The 16160-nt window shown below is 39.1% G+C and overlaps 1 protein-coding gene across 4 annotated transcripts in view; it reads right to left on the reverse strand.

The window, feature by feature from the left end:
• Nucleotides 1–4998: 4998 nt before the first annotated feature.
• Nucleotides 4999–16160, reverse strand: part of NUDT4 (nudix hydrolase 4) — a 29276-nt gene continuing 18114 nt past the window's right edge. The window contains exons 3-5 of one of the 4 annotated variants that reach the window (XM_056340064.1): nt 13077–13121; nt 10551–10635; nt 4999–8627 (exon numbers count right to left, since the gene is read on the reverse strand). In XM_056340064.1, coding sequence (XP_056196039.1) covers nt 8425–8627; nt 10551–10635; nt 13077–13121 — 333 coding nt within the window. In that variant the 3' untranslated portion in view covers nt 4999–8424. The other 3 variants (XM_056340063.1, XM_056340065.1, XM_056340067.1) reach the window with 3 other exon arrangements.

Genomic DNA, 16160 nt, shown 5'->3' on the forward strand with positions numbered 1-16160 from the left:
GAGGGAAGTGATTAAAAAACTTCTTACTCATCCTTGGTTTTTGCGTATGCGTTGTTTGGGAGTCCAGCATCTTTTCTGGGAACCCATCTGATTGCTTCCCTTAATTTCTTGTGTCCCTGTTATCATTCTTTCCCCAAGCCCTCTCACTCACACACAAAAAAAAAAGCTTAAAAGCTTTTGGCAAGGCCAGCCTGAAGTGTATAAATGACAGCTTGTAGTGGTTGCAGTAGGGAGTGTTTTGTCATGCAATTCAGGGGTATGGATATGTAGTCTATTGGTATTCTCCCTCTTTCACCTCTTCTTGTGTCATCTGAAATTTCTATAGAATGTTGTGTATTTATTGTGCTCTTATGTAAGATGAAGAATATCTATTAAAACTACATTTTTCCAACAGACAGTGCTTTCAGTGGTTAGTAACTGGTATTGTCCCTCAAAGTAGCCTTCGTAACATGGTTGAAGCTTGATGCAGAGTTCAACTTTTTCACCAGACTGAGCTATAACCCCAATCCCCCAAACTGTTTTAAAAGTAGTTTGTGTTGAATGTAAGCCAAAGTTGCATTCAAGGCTTGTAACAAATTGTTTGCTCTTCAGAGTGGGTAAGCACCATTACCCCCGCCCCTTTACAAGTGAGCATGTGTTTGGATTTAGCAGGCATACATCCTATATGTGCTATTAACATGGGCAACTTCTGTGGCAGGCAGCTGAGACTAGTGAGCTGTGGTAAACTGTGGATTCACTTCACCTACCTCTTAAAGCTTTACCTTACGCTACATACACAGCTTTCCTCAGCTCTGCCTGTAGTCCAAGGACAAGGGGCACCCCCACGGGACAGTCAGACCCACCTAAGCACCTGCTTTGAAAGTGGCTTTCCTTTCCTTTCATAGAGAACCAGGACCTGAACTGGCAGTGATGCAATTCAACTTCAGACTAGGTGGGATGAATCCAGAGCCGAGGCCATGTAGCGGATGGCTAGGTATTTGTATGTTCAGGGCTTAAAACTGTGCTAGAGCTGATCAGAGGATGTAGTTAAAACTGAGGAAGTTCTGGATGGAATACTGTTAATAGAAAAAATCCTTTGCCTTCATTTGCTGTTGACTGAATAAAGTGGATTATAGAACAGTTTGAGTACACAGTAGCCATTATGTGCCTGCGTTCTTTTTTTTAACTATCTCAACAAATTTGAGATTTTATTAAAGAAGTTCATGCTGTCTTGAGTTTGAATGTATGAGTACATCATGATGGTATATATGAAATTAACTGTGTAAAAGGATAGGTAAAATACTGTATTTTTGATCTTTTTAAAGCATTTGCAAATGATAGTTGTAATGAAGGAAACTTTAAATGGGCTTCCTAAAAACTAAAACTTTGTGGGGTCTATTCAGGCATATCTTAAACCTTTTGAAGCTGATGATACATACTAAATACATATTATTTAACTTTTAAACCTGATTTAAGAGCCCTGTATAAAACCAAGCTGGGAATTTCATTCTGTCTTATACTGAGGAATGTGTGAAACTTTTAGGCTAAATTCTTTGAAGCCAGTTAGATATAACTTTTTCCTCAGTTAAGCAGACGTTTCAGACAATGGCTCTGAATATACTCAAGAGTGAGTTCTGTTAACATCTGCCATTACAGCTGGTTAGCAAATGCAGCCATCTTTCAGGGAGCATTAATTATATCTCCATTTTTAGTGGAGGATGTCCATTGGATAAATTAACAGTAAATGTAAAATAAATGGTTTTCCTCTAGTATTACTGGTGCTGTGTGTTAAAGGTCCTGAAACCCTGTGCAAGAATGGTGACATTGCATTTTATATGTTAGTGTCCAGGTAGTAGCTGTGGTACCTGTTGAGCCTGGGTTATCGCATGAGCTCTAAGACCACACATGCAAAATACTTTTGCAGTATTTTCCTTCAGATCAAGAGGAGGATTTGGAAGGCTTTTCTTTCTGCATAACCATTCAGTGGTGGTCTCTTCATGTATAGCCATGTTCTGTCATGCGTGTGAAGCGTATTATCGCTGGGAACTGATGGAGCAGGCTTTTTGTGTCTTAGCTGACTTTAGTCTAAACCAAGTGAAACGTTGCTTCTATAGCTTTCAAGAAAGTGTATTTCCAGCACATCGAGATTATTGTGAAACATCTTAATGGGCTCGTAACGTAACAAATTGTGACATCTTGATTTATGTACATTCCTTCTTGGGATTTTTTTTTTTTTGAGGGTTACTTTAAAGTGTCTGGTAGGTTTTGTCAGTAACATGTCTTGACTGTAACGTGACACTGAAATAAAAGGAAGAGTGATTATTCATCACATAGACACTGAGCTTCATTCAACTGTAGTGGGCTGCCATCGGGGTGGAATACAGTTTCCTAACAGTTCTTAACATCCGTTAAAATAAGGAAGGTAATAATTGATAACTTCTCTCACAAATCACCTTCCAGTTGCTGTGGCTTTTTCCCCCCTCTCTTGCCCTCAAGCCATCAGAGAGGACTGCTCTGGTACACAGCCTGAGGATGGTATCGTTTGTTTGGTTTTTTGTCTGCCTGTGTTTAAGTCTGCCTGGTTTAGTACAAGACTTTGCTACCTGAGCGCACAGCTTGGACAATTTCTAGTGCAATCTCATTGGCAGATGTATTAAGCTTTGCTAAAGCATGCTACATAATGGGCACGGCACGAAGTTAGTAATTATGTCCGCTATGATAGATTTTGTACTGGATATTGCAATCTTGCCTGTCAAAGCATGCAGGAAGATTTTAAAGCAAACACCTAATTGTTAAGTTGCACTGAAGCACGTTGGAAGAGTGACATTAAAAGCCGCATAACTGCTTTGTCTGTGGTGTTTGCTTTCGTAAATCCCCCTCAACCCTTATGATAAGGGGTTCGGTGTGAGCACACAGACTGTCTGCAGGGCAGAAAGGCAAGGATTAAAACTGCTGTGATTTCAAGGGTGGTGGTAGGGGAAGCTGTCAGCTGAACACCTACCCACGGAGTGATCTGTGTTAGGAAAGGGGATTATACCCTCAGATGACTCATCTTGGTAGCCCAGTTTGTTGCTAGGGAGTTGTCACCATTGATTAGCCCATCACCAAGACGCTGAACACTCAGGAATCCCTCAAGGTAGAGAGCGCGGGGAGGGACTGTACCTGCGGTTTCTGTACATCACACCGCATGAGCTTTCCCAGATAAAGAGATTGTAACTGTGGCGTGTAACAAAGATTTTTATTTTTTAAAAAGGGAAACATGAATTATTTTCTATGGGAAATGCCTCTGACTGGAGTACTGGTTGAAAAATTGTGTTTCAGATACTCTGGGGTAGGCTGGGCTCTTGTCTTCATTGCTGCTGTGGAATAGTTTTGGCTCAGGCCTCATCTGCTCCTCCCTGCCTGGCAGGGACCCAAGTTCAGATGTCCGGGATTTGTGTTGACAGGCTTGCACGGTCACTTACAGATCTGAAAGATTTCACGTGCGATGTTCAGTTGTTGCTTGCTGTAGCAGGTGTGCTTACCTCAGCCCAGGTACCTGCTGGGCCTTCAGAAGTACTGCTGCTGTGGTCTTCCCACCAGCTACTCAATTATTATTATTGCAGGTAACGCTGAAGGCTTAGGATGGGTACTGATAAATTTATGGAGGGGCATCTGTGGCAAATCTAGAAGAATAAGACACAGTGAGGTGATTCTAATGGTATTTTTCCTTTCTTCAGTTGCTGTGGGTGTTTCCCACCTTATTCAAAGACAGGCTGTGCTAGCGGCATACCCAGAAGGCAGGAAAGAAGGAAGTGTTCAGGAGAATTAAGCAGTTAAATGGCAGCAAAAAGTCCCTTAGGACAAGGGCCTTGTTCTGGTCTGGGTGTAAGGGGTGCCAGGCCACCGGGCAGCCAGTGCCAGGGTAGTGTAATGTGACGGTACTTGGCCAGTCGTATGCATTGCTGGGCGTGCTGCTCCATACTGTCTGTCCATCAGAACTGGCGTTAGCAGGTAATGAGGGAAAGCTATTGGGAACCAGTGCTGCCACTGGTAGCTTAGAAGCTCAGCGTGGGCCATCAGGCAAATATCAGCTGATTGGATAGCAGGCTCATTCAGTGGTCTCTAGCCTTCCTAGACTAGCTCTTTGAAAAACATTTCCTGCTTATTTAGGGACAGAAAAACTGTCTTGAGAGCATTGTTCCAGGTGGTGCATAGCCCAGAGCACTCGGATCGCCACAGGCAGGGAGATGCCTGTGACTGTTTGCAGGCTAAGCAGCGATACCGTTCCTTTGGTGGAGCATTGCCCTCCGACTGTGGACAGTGCTGGCTTCATCTGAGCTGAGCACGCGGTGCCTAGCTTACCATCACAGCAATACTGAGGCCAGAACAGCATAGAAAGTAAGAAGGTAAGTTTAAAAGAAACCAAACACATTCAACTTAAAAGTTTGAAGATTCTTATAGTCTTTCTGAGTCTTGGAAAAGAAGTCAATCATTTTGTCTTTCCTTTTTTGTGTTGTGCTGTGACACACACGCTTTACCCTGCTTGTGTCCTTCAATTTCACATGATGCATGGGAGATGCTCTGATAGGAACCAGACACAACTACAGTAAAACTCTTTCATCTGGCAAAGAGAAGGGTGTGTGGTCATGGTCTGCTTGTCTGAAGTCATACTGAGAGGACGAAGAGAGTAACTGCTCAGTGCCAAAACAAGGTGGAAAAAGCAAGGTAAGTAGAGATGGGGTCTGCAGCAGCAGGCTGAGCTCTGGCAGTGCTCTCTGAGCTGGGGTGGGTCGTGGAGATGCGTGTTCTAAGGGTGTGCATGTTGTGAAGTTCAAGAAAATACCCATTCCTTGTAACAGCACGGAACTGTGCCTGGCTGGAGAGGATCCACAGAGTGCAGTAGATGGGGAGGGACGACACTTTTAACAAGGCAAAAGTAGAACACACTAGATGAAACTAGGTATATTTTAGATGCTATTAGAGACTCTTGCACAAACGCTTCTTTTGCGGTATTTGCAATGGAATGACTACATCATCCACAGGACTAATTTAGATTTTATTCTGGTATTTCTCAAATATAAAAAGTCAAAATTCTTACATCAATCTTTAAAGAAAATCCATGCAAGCAGGTCAAAATGTTTACAACTTAATTTGCCCCCACCCCCCCCCCCACCCCTTGTTTTCACTTCACCAACATGGTTTGTAAGTAAACCAACAGTTTGCCTCTCAGTTTTTTTCACAGCACATTGTTAACAGACCAATGCTAGGCTAAGTCAGGGGTGCAGTAAGCACCAAAATAAGATTTTTTTCACTTTCGACAGCCTCTCTGCAATACCTCAGTATTTCCCTAACAGCCAGGAAAAGCAGCGGTACAAACTAGACTTTTTGATAATTGCAGATGACGACCTGTCTCTCTTCCCTTTCACCTCTGGAGAACCAAATCTGGATACGTTGTACAGAATTTATGACACGAGAAAAAATCTCAAGTGTGCTCTGTATGAAATAAGTTTGGCCCATCTAAATGGTGATGCATGTAAAACCAAAATGCTTCTACATTTAAATTGATAGGTAGTAGAAAAAAAGTTTAGCCTTCCTATTCTGATTTTTATACAGACCCTTTCTGTTGAAGTTTAGCATCAGTTTTCATTAGGACTGAAGCCATACCACTGCCTGTTCCCTACAGTTGTTTGCTGTAGCGTAACTGATGTGTTTTCAATTTACCTTTAAAATTCACAGAACTTGAAAGGGAGTCTAAGTCAAATTAAGCAATAGAGCTTCATTCTGAAGGTTGCATAGAGACTGAAGAGATTTATACAAGAAATGCTGTTTTTTTAAAAAAAAATAATCTGTCTGGCACTACTGAGCAGCTCAAATGTGTGTGACCAAAAAAATAACCAAAATATTTATAGGCAATCAACTCTTGAGTTTGTTAGCAACAGCAATACTGTACATTTTTACATTATTATCAAATACATAATTCAAGAGTTACAAAATAAGATCATGCATTACCACTAAATCTCATACAAGCTTGGATTGGTTTCATTCCAAGAATGCAAAATGGAGACAGAAGCATATTTTTTTTTTTATGAATAAGAACTTAAAACTCTGGATTGTTTTAGCTTTCACAGATTCTATACAATCTTGTTACAAGAAAGCCTGTACAAGTTTGCTCAATTTAAAGTGTTAAAATGACTACTGAACAAAAAAGTGAGCATCAAAGTGATCAAAAAAGGGAGCTGAATGATGTACTCTTTTAAAGGCAGCTTTAGAGCCAGAGGGACTCTTACACACTGTGGGTATGATTTTAACAAAGATTAGACATTCTTCAACACACTCAACTCTACCTCCTTGTGTTTCACCTGGCAAAACATTGCTTTTGATAGACCATTTAGTGTAAATAAGTGAGCCCAGCAAAGGGTGTCCCAATCTAGATGAGGGTCAGTATAAAGTATGCATATGCCTGTGTGTGCTACTGAAGCATCAACACTCCTTTCCCAGCCCTCCACCTCATGACTGAAACGATACTTCCACCTCTAAGGTGCACCTGAACAGAGTTGTGTGTTTGTTCCAGTTCTGAAAGCGACCTGGAATAGGAGATACAGGGATGGAAAGCAGCATCCTACCCAACATTTCAGAAGTCTTCAGCTTTGCGGCTCATGCCTCTTGTCAGTAGTATTTATGCCTCTTCAAAGAGAGCAGCATCAAGAGATCAGATCATCTGCCTCCCTAATTTAACTGCATTTACATATGGCACAGGGTAAGTTTTCTAAGGAGTAACTTGTGGCAACGGTTTTTCCTAAAAAAGTGTAACAGCACAAGAAAATTCATAGCAGCATTTTACACAATTTGTGTTAAAAAAGTAGAAGTTAACCATTTGTGTACTGAGTAACAAAAGGTTTAAATTACATTTATTTTCCATTTTACACTCACTATTTACTAGTTGGACTATTTACAAAAGTTCAAATGTTGTGTAAGAGCATGAGCTTTACCCAGAATAAATTTCACATATGAGGTAGCGGTCTACCTCAGCCTCTGGTTTGGCTGGCTATAGAGGAGTTACAGCTGGGTTTAGATCCTAGAAAAAATTCATAATTAGGACACTCGTATGAATTAGATTGTGTTCCTGTAGAAGAAACCATACACACGCACATACATAGAGAGAGTAATCCTATGGTAAAAGCATTAAGACCAAGAGTGGATTTAGTTTTCATGTTTTTGGCTGAAAAAAAAAAAAAAAAAAGAAAATAGTTCAGAACAGGGAAGTTGTCAGCTGTACCTCATTTATTCCAATGGAGTTTTTATCAAGAGGCCAGCTTTTAATTCAAGAAGCTAAAGCAATTGGGTGTTAAACCAGTAAAACTGAAGTATTTAAGAGTTAACTTCAAACTAGGGCTTTCAGCAGACCTTCAGAGCAAGACAAAGGAATATTACTTTTCCACTAGTGTAAGTAAGTATCAACCCACCCGTCTCCAAGGCCAGGAGGTACCACTGCTAGCTTCTGCTGGGCCAGACACCTCAACACACGCATGCTAAGATGACATACATATCTGTAGCATAAGGGTAAGCCTTACTTTCCTCTAAACATTTTTAAATTACAACAGACTGCAGGAACATTGCGTGATGCTTCTCCTTGAAGATTAGAAGTTTTTGGAACCTGCAGTGTAATTATACCATGAACAAGATACTTATCAAAATGCTAATAAAAGGGAAAAAACCAAATGGGGCAAGAGGGACCTACAATGCTTTTCATGTAAGTCTTCTGACAGTTCATCAGCTGACCAAGTGATGAAGCAACAGTATAGTTTTGGTAGTTGCAAGACAAAGTTATTGTTCTTGCTCTAGTTATACATTATGTGAAGATTGCATAGGACAAGGCAACCTTTTGGATAATTGAGGCAAGCAGTGCTTAGTGTCGGTATCCTTTGCTCTTGACAGGCTGAATGTGGTTTAGTCCTTTATTGCAGTCACACTTAACGCATCTCTGCCTTCAACACACCCATTTACCCAAATACTGCCATCTTAAGATCTTAGCGCTTCATCTGCAGATACCAAGTAAGAGTTTAATATAAGACTATTTGCTCAAGCTTTTTTCTAAGCAAGTACTCTTGCAGAACTACTGACTAAAACTGACTAAGTCTTAAATAAGCTGAACACCACTGAGATGCATATTTTATTTTAGCAGATATGGAAATTTAATATACTCAAGTTTATGTTTTGTTTGGTTTTGTTTTGTTTTTTTTTTAAAAATGGCCTATTAAGGCATCTTAAAAAAAATCCATATATGGCTTTGGTTTGCTGAAATACTATTTTACATTGTTAAAAAGGAAAAAACATGTTCAAATAAATCTGACATTATGACACATTCACATATTTCACTTAGAACCGACAGTTATACAGATGCCTACACGTGATCACAGATGTCTCCCCTTTGTGATGACATGAATAAAAAGGTAATCCAAGTGTTTATCTCACAGTAGAGGGCAACCCAGAAGTCTGTGCAGAAGTGACATATAAGGAGTTATTGTCTGGAAGAGGGGGAACCACAGAGTTTCCATTAGTGGGTGAACAGCTCAGTTTCAGTTTTTCCAAGTACTCTGCATGAACAGGCTTGTGACACTGAAGGACCTTGATTGCATCTTCTACTTTAAACCATTCTCTTTTCCTTCCTGAATGAGTATAATCCACAAAGAACAACAGTTACAAATTTGTAACAGCACCATTTGCTGCTATTTGATCATTCACTTTTTCCTCATTTCTTTTACTTTAGAAGTTCCAAGTTGTTGGCCAAAAGATACAGAGTCAAAAGACCTTGAAAGAACTGGTGAACACAGGAGATTTTCATTCCTGCTGACTGAAACAGAGTTCATAATAAAGCCTTTCAGATAACTCTCTTAAAAGCAGATACTGGGCAGAAGTTTGGATGACTGTTCATATGCTCTAAAAGCCAAATCTACTTCTTAGGGAAAAGGATATTTTATTTAAATTAGTTAATACTGACTTCCTACACTGTCATGCCTAGCAGAAAATCAGTCTGAAGAATCAACACCCATGATGCAAGCATGAAATGCAGGAGAATGGCTTGGTCAGATTTAGAAAGTAGCGCTCCATACTCAAAACATATCCATGTTACTCAGGTTAGCCATAAGTTGTAAAAAATAGTGTATCTCATATACAGATATGTTTAGGTCTAGGACTTATCTTAAACAAGATAGTCCTAAGATCATCGTTCTTATATAGGTCCTTTAATATTAGAGGCCTCTGAAAATACTTCTAGACAAGGTCAAGGATAGTACTGCTAAAAGTGGGATTAATTCTGTTTTTCATTTAGTTTTGCAGTGTTACAGGTACCGTGCTTGAACATTATTAAGACATTTACAGACTGCTTGTTTAAGACCAAGGTATGTGGCCCCACAGGGCCGTTCATCCACTGCCCACAGCGCTCCCCAGAAGGAAGCCAGCAGCCATGCCAGTGCTGGATGCTCCCCTCCACCCCACAGCCTGGCGTAGAGCAGGAACAGACTAGTACTGCCCTCACAGGCCCTCTAGAGTTCCAGGTACAACTCTTCAAAACAATCCCACTCCTGCCAATATTGACCCTCTTAGGTAATGGACCACTGACCAGTGTTGCTACACAGGGAACCTGGCATGCAATTAAGAAGGTACGCTCCCCACAACTAGATAGTACTGGAAACAAAACGTTCTCTTTCCACCTGAAAAACTGAGCAGAGTTTTGAAATTACTCTTACAGTTACATGCCATCTGCTGACAGATCAATATTGCTAAGTTTATTAACACCCCTAAAGCACCACCTCCTGAAAAGGGCAAAGCATAACCAATCAAGGGTAGGATGTAATTTTTTTTAATACCAGTTCTTAGTTAGCTAAAATTTCAGCTGGACAAATACTATTACTGAACTAAGCTTTTTTTTTTTTTTAAACTTTAGGTAAACATAACTGGTTTTGTCCTTATTAAATTCAAAGTGTAAGACCCATACAACATCACAAAGGATGTTAATTAACTAAACTGCATGACAGTGATATCTATAAGACATACACATATATATATACACAGAAATGGATCCCTCTTGAGGTCAGCACTACCACTACTGAAAAATTAGGCTAAGGTGAAAGTAGATACAAATGATTTCTGCCCCCCCAGAAGAATCAGGGGAAAAAGAACATCAAAACTTTCCAAGTATTTCCCCCCCCCCCCCAAAGGCACTTTCAAAACCACCGTAAGACTATCATACAGCAAAACATTCTAAGGAAAAGGGAATTCATCAGTATAATATTTGGCCTTTAAATAAATTTAAAAAAAAAAAAAGGAAAAAAAAAGAGCTGTATCAACAAATAATAATGAGGTTTATTCCATCATAATGTTTAGAATACTCTAACCTTATATTATATTAACATATTATATTGGAAGCTACCCTTGTTACATGCATACAAAAAAGGTGTGGAAGAACAACATCATGATTTTCAGTAATTTCAGTTTATAGAATAGAATTAATATTCCCCCCAGAATTACACGAATTGCTTCAGAAAATGAAAAAGGTTTGCTTAATAAAATGTATTAGAGAATGGGTTTACCTATATTAACTGAATCCTCCCAGTCTTCCAGTATTTCTGTCACAGTAAGAACATAAACGTACGTCCTATGCTTCCGATCCTGGTTCTGCTTGAATGTTAAAAGTAGACGTTTTAATTCTCAGCAAAAAATAACTTACAGACTTACCACAACAACTGTAAGATTAGAAATTACTTACCTCTGAAGGATACTTGCCATCAAAACCTGGCTTTTATTTTCACTAAATAAACATCTGTACTGAACAGGCCCAAAAGGATGGTAAAACTGAAATTTATTTGAAAACAACAGCTATTCTGTTTTACTAGGCTAAAAAAGAACACCAAACAACCAACAAACAACCCAAGTGTATTTGAAGGTGGTGAAGCTGGGACCAAACTGTGCTCTCAGTCACCCAGTTTAATGTTAGCACTTGCCCACTAGTACTGCCCATTACTTGTCTTTTACATAAGCTGGAAGTTACTACAGTAGAGCACATTTGCTAAAACTGTTTCCACAACTCATGTTCCTAGATTAAAGGTTATTAAAAACACCTTTGCAAGATGGAACCCACTGTGCCATGTGGCCAGATCATCTACGCAATGCTGGCTATAAAGTTTCACTCAATAAGGCAAATTAAATAGCCTATGTTTGCAACCATGACAAATGCAAAAATCATTACCATCTGTTTGCTCGACAGGTTTGCCACATTCACAGTACTTAACCACCTACTGAGAAAGCACACGCTTTTTGAACAAGGCAAGTCAAATACAGAGACTGACAGAGGTATCTGCTCAGGGCAGGGTCACGGTGCCACAAGCAGACCACGCAAGATTTGTGTGGACATTACTTCCCGCTAGCTCCAAAGCGGGCCAGCGGCGCACCGCTAGCAGTGCTACCTGACTAACCAAACCAGACTGCCCCTTGGAAAAGAACTGAGCTTCTAGAATACCCATGACCATCTACGATTACAACTATATTAAGAACCAAGAGATGTTATGCCCTAGCTCCCCTTACAGCTGGTTTTATCCTTGTGCCAATAACCATCCCTACTTAACTCCGTTTCACTACAACTTTAGTAGAGTTTTTAAACTGTTGTGCTTTACTAGGAAATAAAAATACTCCAAGACAGTTCTTTGTCAATATCAGTATTAAATGGAGTAAATGCATCTATTAACATGTATCCTTTCTGGCTGTAGTTCCAGAATACAAAGACTCGGCAGTAATATAATTTCCATCTCATAGTTCCATCCCCAGGTCACGGTGTGTGGCCCCCTCAATGGTACTAACGACTGTTTGGGGGGCCACGTTGTGAAACTGAAGGAGGGCCTTGATTTAAATTAGTAGTAAGCTAGAAAAGGGCCACACCACAGATTTTTATCTCCTCTGGTCTAGACAGTGGTAGACTGAGTCAGAAGAACATAGAACTGAATTACCAAAGAATCATCATCCCTTGCATGCCCTGTTTTAAGGCAACAAGATGATAGGCATCCTGCCTTTTTTGGTGTGAGCTGGGAAATACAGGATATTTCTGTAGACTAACCAGCAGAGTTAAAAAACAGACAAGTTTTTGAAGTGTAGGACCATCCAGGTGTACTCAAACCCAAAACAAATCAGAAAATGGGACAGTGCAACTAACTACAAACAGGAACTTACCTAATTTTGTCATTGTTTCCATACCTCACAATGGGGACACCTTTAGCACTTTTTCAACTAGTCATGCACGACTAATATTTCATATAGGAAACCGCTATCAGGAATACACTGCCTCTGAAAGTTGCTTTTATAATTAAACTGAAGATTCATACCTAATTGACTGGAGGGACTTCCACTCTCCCCCATCATACAGCACAACCTAATAAAGCTGGATGTACTATGATCTGAAGACTCTCATCTGTGTTTCTACAGTCTGCTCCCGTCTAGAACCAGAGCACAAGCGGGCAAATGCCAATAGTAAGAGAGCTGTATCTAGCATGCACCCGTGTGCTGTTTGTATTTCAAACATCAGACTGAACTACCAGTTCTGAACTACATATTATTGCTAAAGGTTAGATTTATCTGTTATCCAAAGCTTTAGCTTTTTTAGTGAATCAAAGCCATAATGAGATACCTAAATTGATAGGTCTAACAATGAAGTAAGTGAAAGTTGACCAGTTACTTCAGCAAAATCTAATCAGAGAGGAAAAGTCAAAATAGTGCCCCAAAACAGACGTGTGATATTTCAGAAATCCTTGATCTATCAGTGTTGGTTTCACTTTTTTTTTTTTAGTTCTAGATGTTGTCCAAGTAGTAATTTTATCTTTTCAGGAAAGTTCCAAGTACTTTGAAAACTTCCTATTCAGATCTTCCCATATCCTGTAACAACTGAAGGAAATCACCTGTCTAATGCAGCATTTCCAGTAGTATTGCAAAATTATAGGCAGGTAATACTTAAGCACTTAAAACTGTAACTATAACATCACACTTATCAACTCTAATGAGGAAAGAAAAAATCCAACCCCAACAACAAAAAAATCCAACACTGTTTCTAAAAGGTAAAAGAAATAGCTCACCTCAAATATCCCAAGCAGCCTGCCTAGCTTTCCCTTTACTCCAGCCTACAAAACAAACAGGAAAAAGTGTTAACGTGCTTTTCAATTTCAAAACCAAAAATATCAGTACCAGCCTCCTCCATCAGCATACTCCTCCTTATTAGGGTTAATTAAGCAAGTGTTTTAACATAAATTTTGATTAGACAGTGCTGCATTGCTTCTGGAGTTCTTAGTTTTAGAGTACACAAATGCTTGTCTTAATGAGTGGATCAAAGAATGCATAAATCTTTCAAGTTTTCCATCCAGCTTGAAATACTGTTTTACTTACCATGTTCTTTGTATACTGTATTTTATTAAAGAGATAAATGATATCCAATACTGAAATAATTCAGGGAAGTAGAAAGGACAAGAGATAATTTAAAAGACATAAAATAATAAATCTAGAGAAGGAATCATTAAAACTCCATTACTATTTTACACAGCAACTTAAGTCCGAGTCTTCAAAATACAGTAACAAATTAAACTGTAGGTTACTGGGTAGATCTTGCAGCATAATGATGTAATTTACAGTAGTTTTTTTATATCAAAGTGTAGCTTTTGGCATATAAGCTTAAAACCAAGTTTATATCCCCAATTCCCTACAGTTTTAAATCTTTTTTTTCTGGTTACTAACATTACAAAAGACTTTGAATTCAGAGTTTCACTCCAACTTTTTAAAACCCCATTGTGTATCAGCTTGTGCTTAGTAATTTTTATCAACACAGTTAAGGCAGTCATTATATGCTACTAAGACTCTAGGGTTTGTTTTTCCAAAAGTAATATATAATGCCTCTTCCACCAGAAGTAGTTTAGGATCATTCATTTGTTCTAAACAAATCTCAGTCCATACGCCTGAGGCATAAAAGCATATGTAGTCTACTGGTAGACAAAGCCATGTTTAGATTTTTTTTCATCTTGCTGTATAACCATTATTTTAAATAGGGCCTCTTAGCACTAAGATGACATTCTAGCCTTCAGTCTTTGTTTCATCTTTAACCAAAGAAAGTTATTGATGTCTTATGTCTTTATATAAAAAAGACCATACGGATCTTAATTACATTTTAATGAGTAACTGACAGACAACTGGGCAGGCTTTAGCAATAAGTCTAACCAAGATCTTACAAGTGAACATTTTCTGTGTCTGTCTTTTTAAAGAAAGCAGATGGCTCATGTTATTTATTAAGCAGTTTTGATGAAAGAAGTCTGACTGCAGGCCATGCAACTCAACAAGTATTTTCTTTATCTGGAGCAAGAGCTAGACCTGAAGTTAATGCAAAGCTACATACAGTATTCTTCTGTGTGTCTGCTGTGATGACAGAGATAAGCGTTATGAGTTCATGAAGCTGAAACACGTAACTGGACCTGCTGGATAAGCAATTAGGCAGCACATTAATTATGAAAGCGACAGACCCTTATTTTGGTCTGAAAGGGTCAGCTATGCCACACCAGGTAACGAACTCCATTTGTGAGACAACATCACAACAGGCAATACAGTCTGCTGGGCTTTACATTAGGCTAATAAATGCTTCTTTATTACCCAAAGGAACACATGCTGAAAAAATATTTAGGTTTTACTAATCAGTCCAAATTTCCTCAACTTTACAGTATCTTTTTTAAAAGATAAGCAGAACCTAAAAGGCTACAAACACATGCTTCTGTACCCTATTTTTGCCTTTCTTCTCACGCAGCACTATCTAGGAATCACTACATTAAGACTTCTACTTTGGAACAACTGAAAAAAAGCAATTTCCCATCATTGTGTTCCATCAAAAGTAACAAATGAATCTGTAGGATTACTCTTTTTTTAATACTTCAGGTGTTTAAGTGTGCAGTTTTAGCTTCATGAGTTTTGTAATTTCTTCCCTAAAGTTGCAGCCAAGAACAAAATTGTTTACTATCCCCTTAAAGGTATGGCTTAACAGCATGACAGAGAGCCCAGTACAGACTCTGCAGGTTTCTCAAACATTAAGAAGACTTTTTCCAAGTACCAAGGAGCTGCTCTAAAAGGGACTTAGCTCCACCAGAGGGAGGGAAAAAACAACTTACTCCCCCTCACCTCAAACACTTTGCCCTGCCCCCGCCCCCCCCAACAACCAACCAACCAACCAAAACACTTTCAGGATTTTAGCAAGCTTTTCAGAACTCCTAGCTAAGGCCATAATCACATTGTGAAGATTTCTTAAAGGCAGGTCTATAGAAACAGGACTGTTGAAGGACAAAGAAACCATCAATAGATTCAGGAGGGCTTCTCCGAACTGTTAAGTAGGAGTATGACCATTAACTGATATCCGACACACGGCACAAACACCATGATCAGGTAAGGTCGTCAATACTTAAACTTTCATGGAGAAGTTTGTTTCAACTTATTAGTACCCCATAGCCACAATATGATTATCATCAATGTTACTCTAAGTGGAATTTACTTAACAGCTCCTCTGTTCTCCCTCCAAGCAAATCACTGGCTTAAAGAAATGTTCTTCGCTGAGTAATTCTGAATGAAACAATTAGAAGCACTCCATTACATTAAGTGTAAAAATTCCCCAAAGCTTACAATGAAGTTTCTGTGCAAGCAGCTGTTGCTACGTAAATGTGATTACTGTCACTGATGTCTAGTTACTCTCCAGGCAAAGATACGTGCTTCCAAAATGTAGCATTATTCCTGCAGACAATAGCATCTTTTGAAAACCTTTATACTTAAAAGTATAAAAAGGTGGTCATTAGTCTCATAATCATCTTCATAGTTTAAAAAGTACCACCAACTTGACAGCAAAAGCAATTAAAAACATCACTAACAAAAATATTTCTTCCAAGGTCTTATCTTAATGTAGTTCCTTAAAACCATGTCAAAATTAAGCGCTAAAGGACCAAGAAATGCTTCAGCTTTTCCCCAGAAAGTCAAATAGAATTCCCACTTTCCCAACTGTAAGCTTCTAATCCAATACACTGGTTAAGTTCTAGGCTTTGAACCATTTTGTCTCTAATAAAAGTATCTTTCTTCCTTTGGGTTTTATGTACCCACAGCTGTTAAAACACGGTTCCTTTAAGTAAACAGAATGCTACAGGCTA

Source organism: Falco biarmicus, chromosome 5 (assembly GCF_023638135.1).
Source record: "Falco biarmicus isolate bFalBia1 chromosome 5, bFalBia1.pri, whole genome shotgun sequence".
NCBI lineage: Eukaryota > Metazoa > Chordata > Aves > Falconiformes > Falconidae > Falco > Falco biarmicus.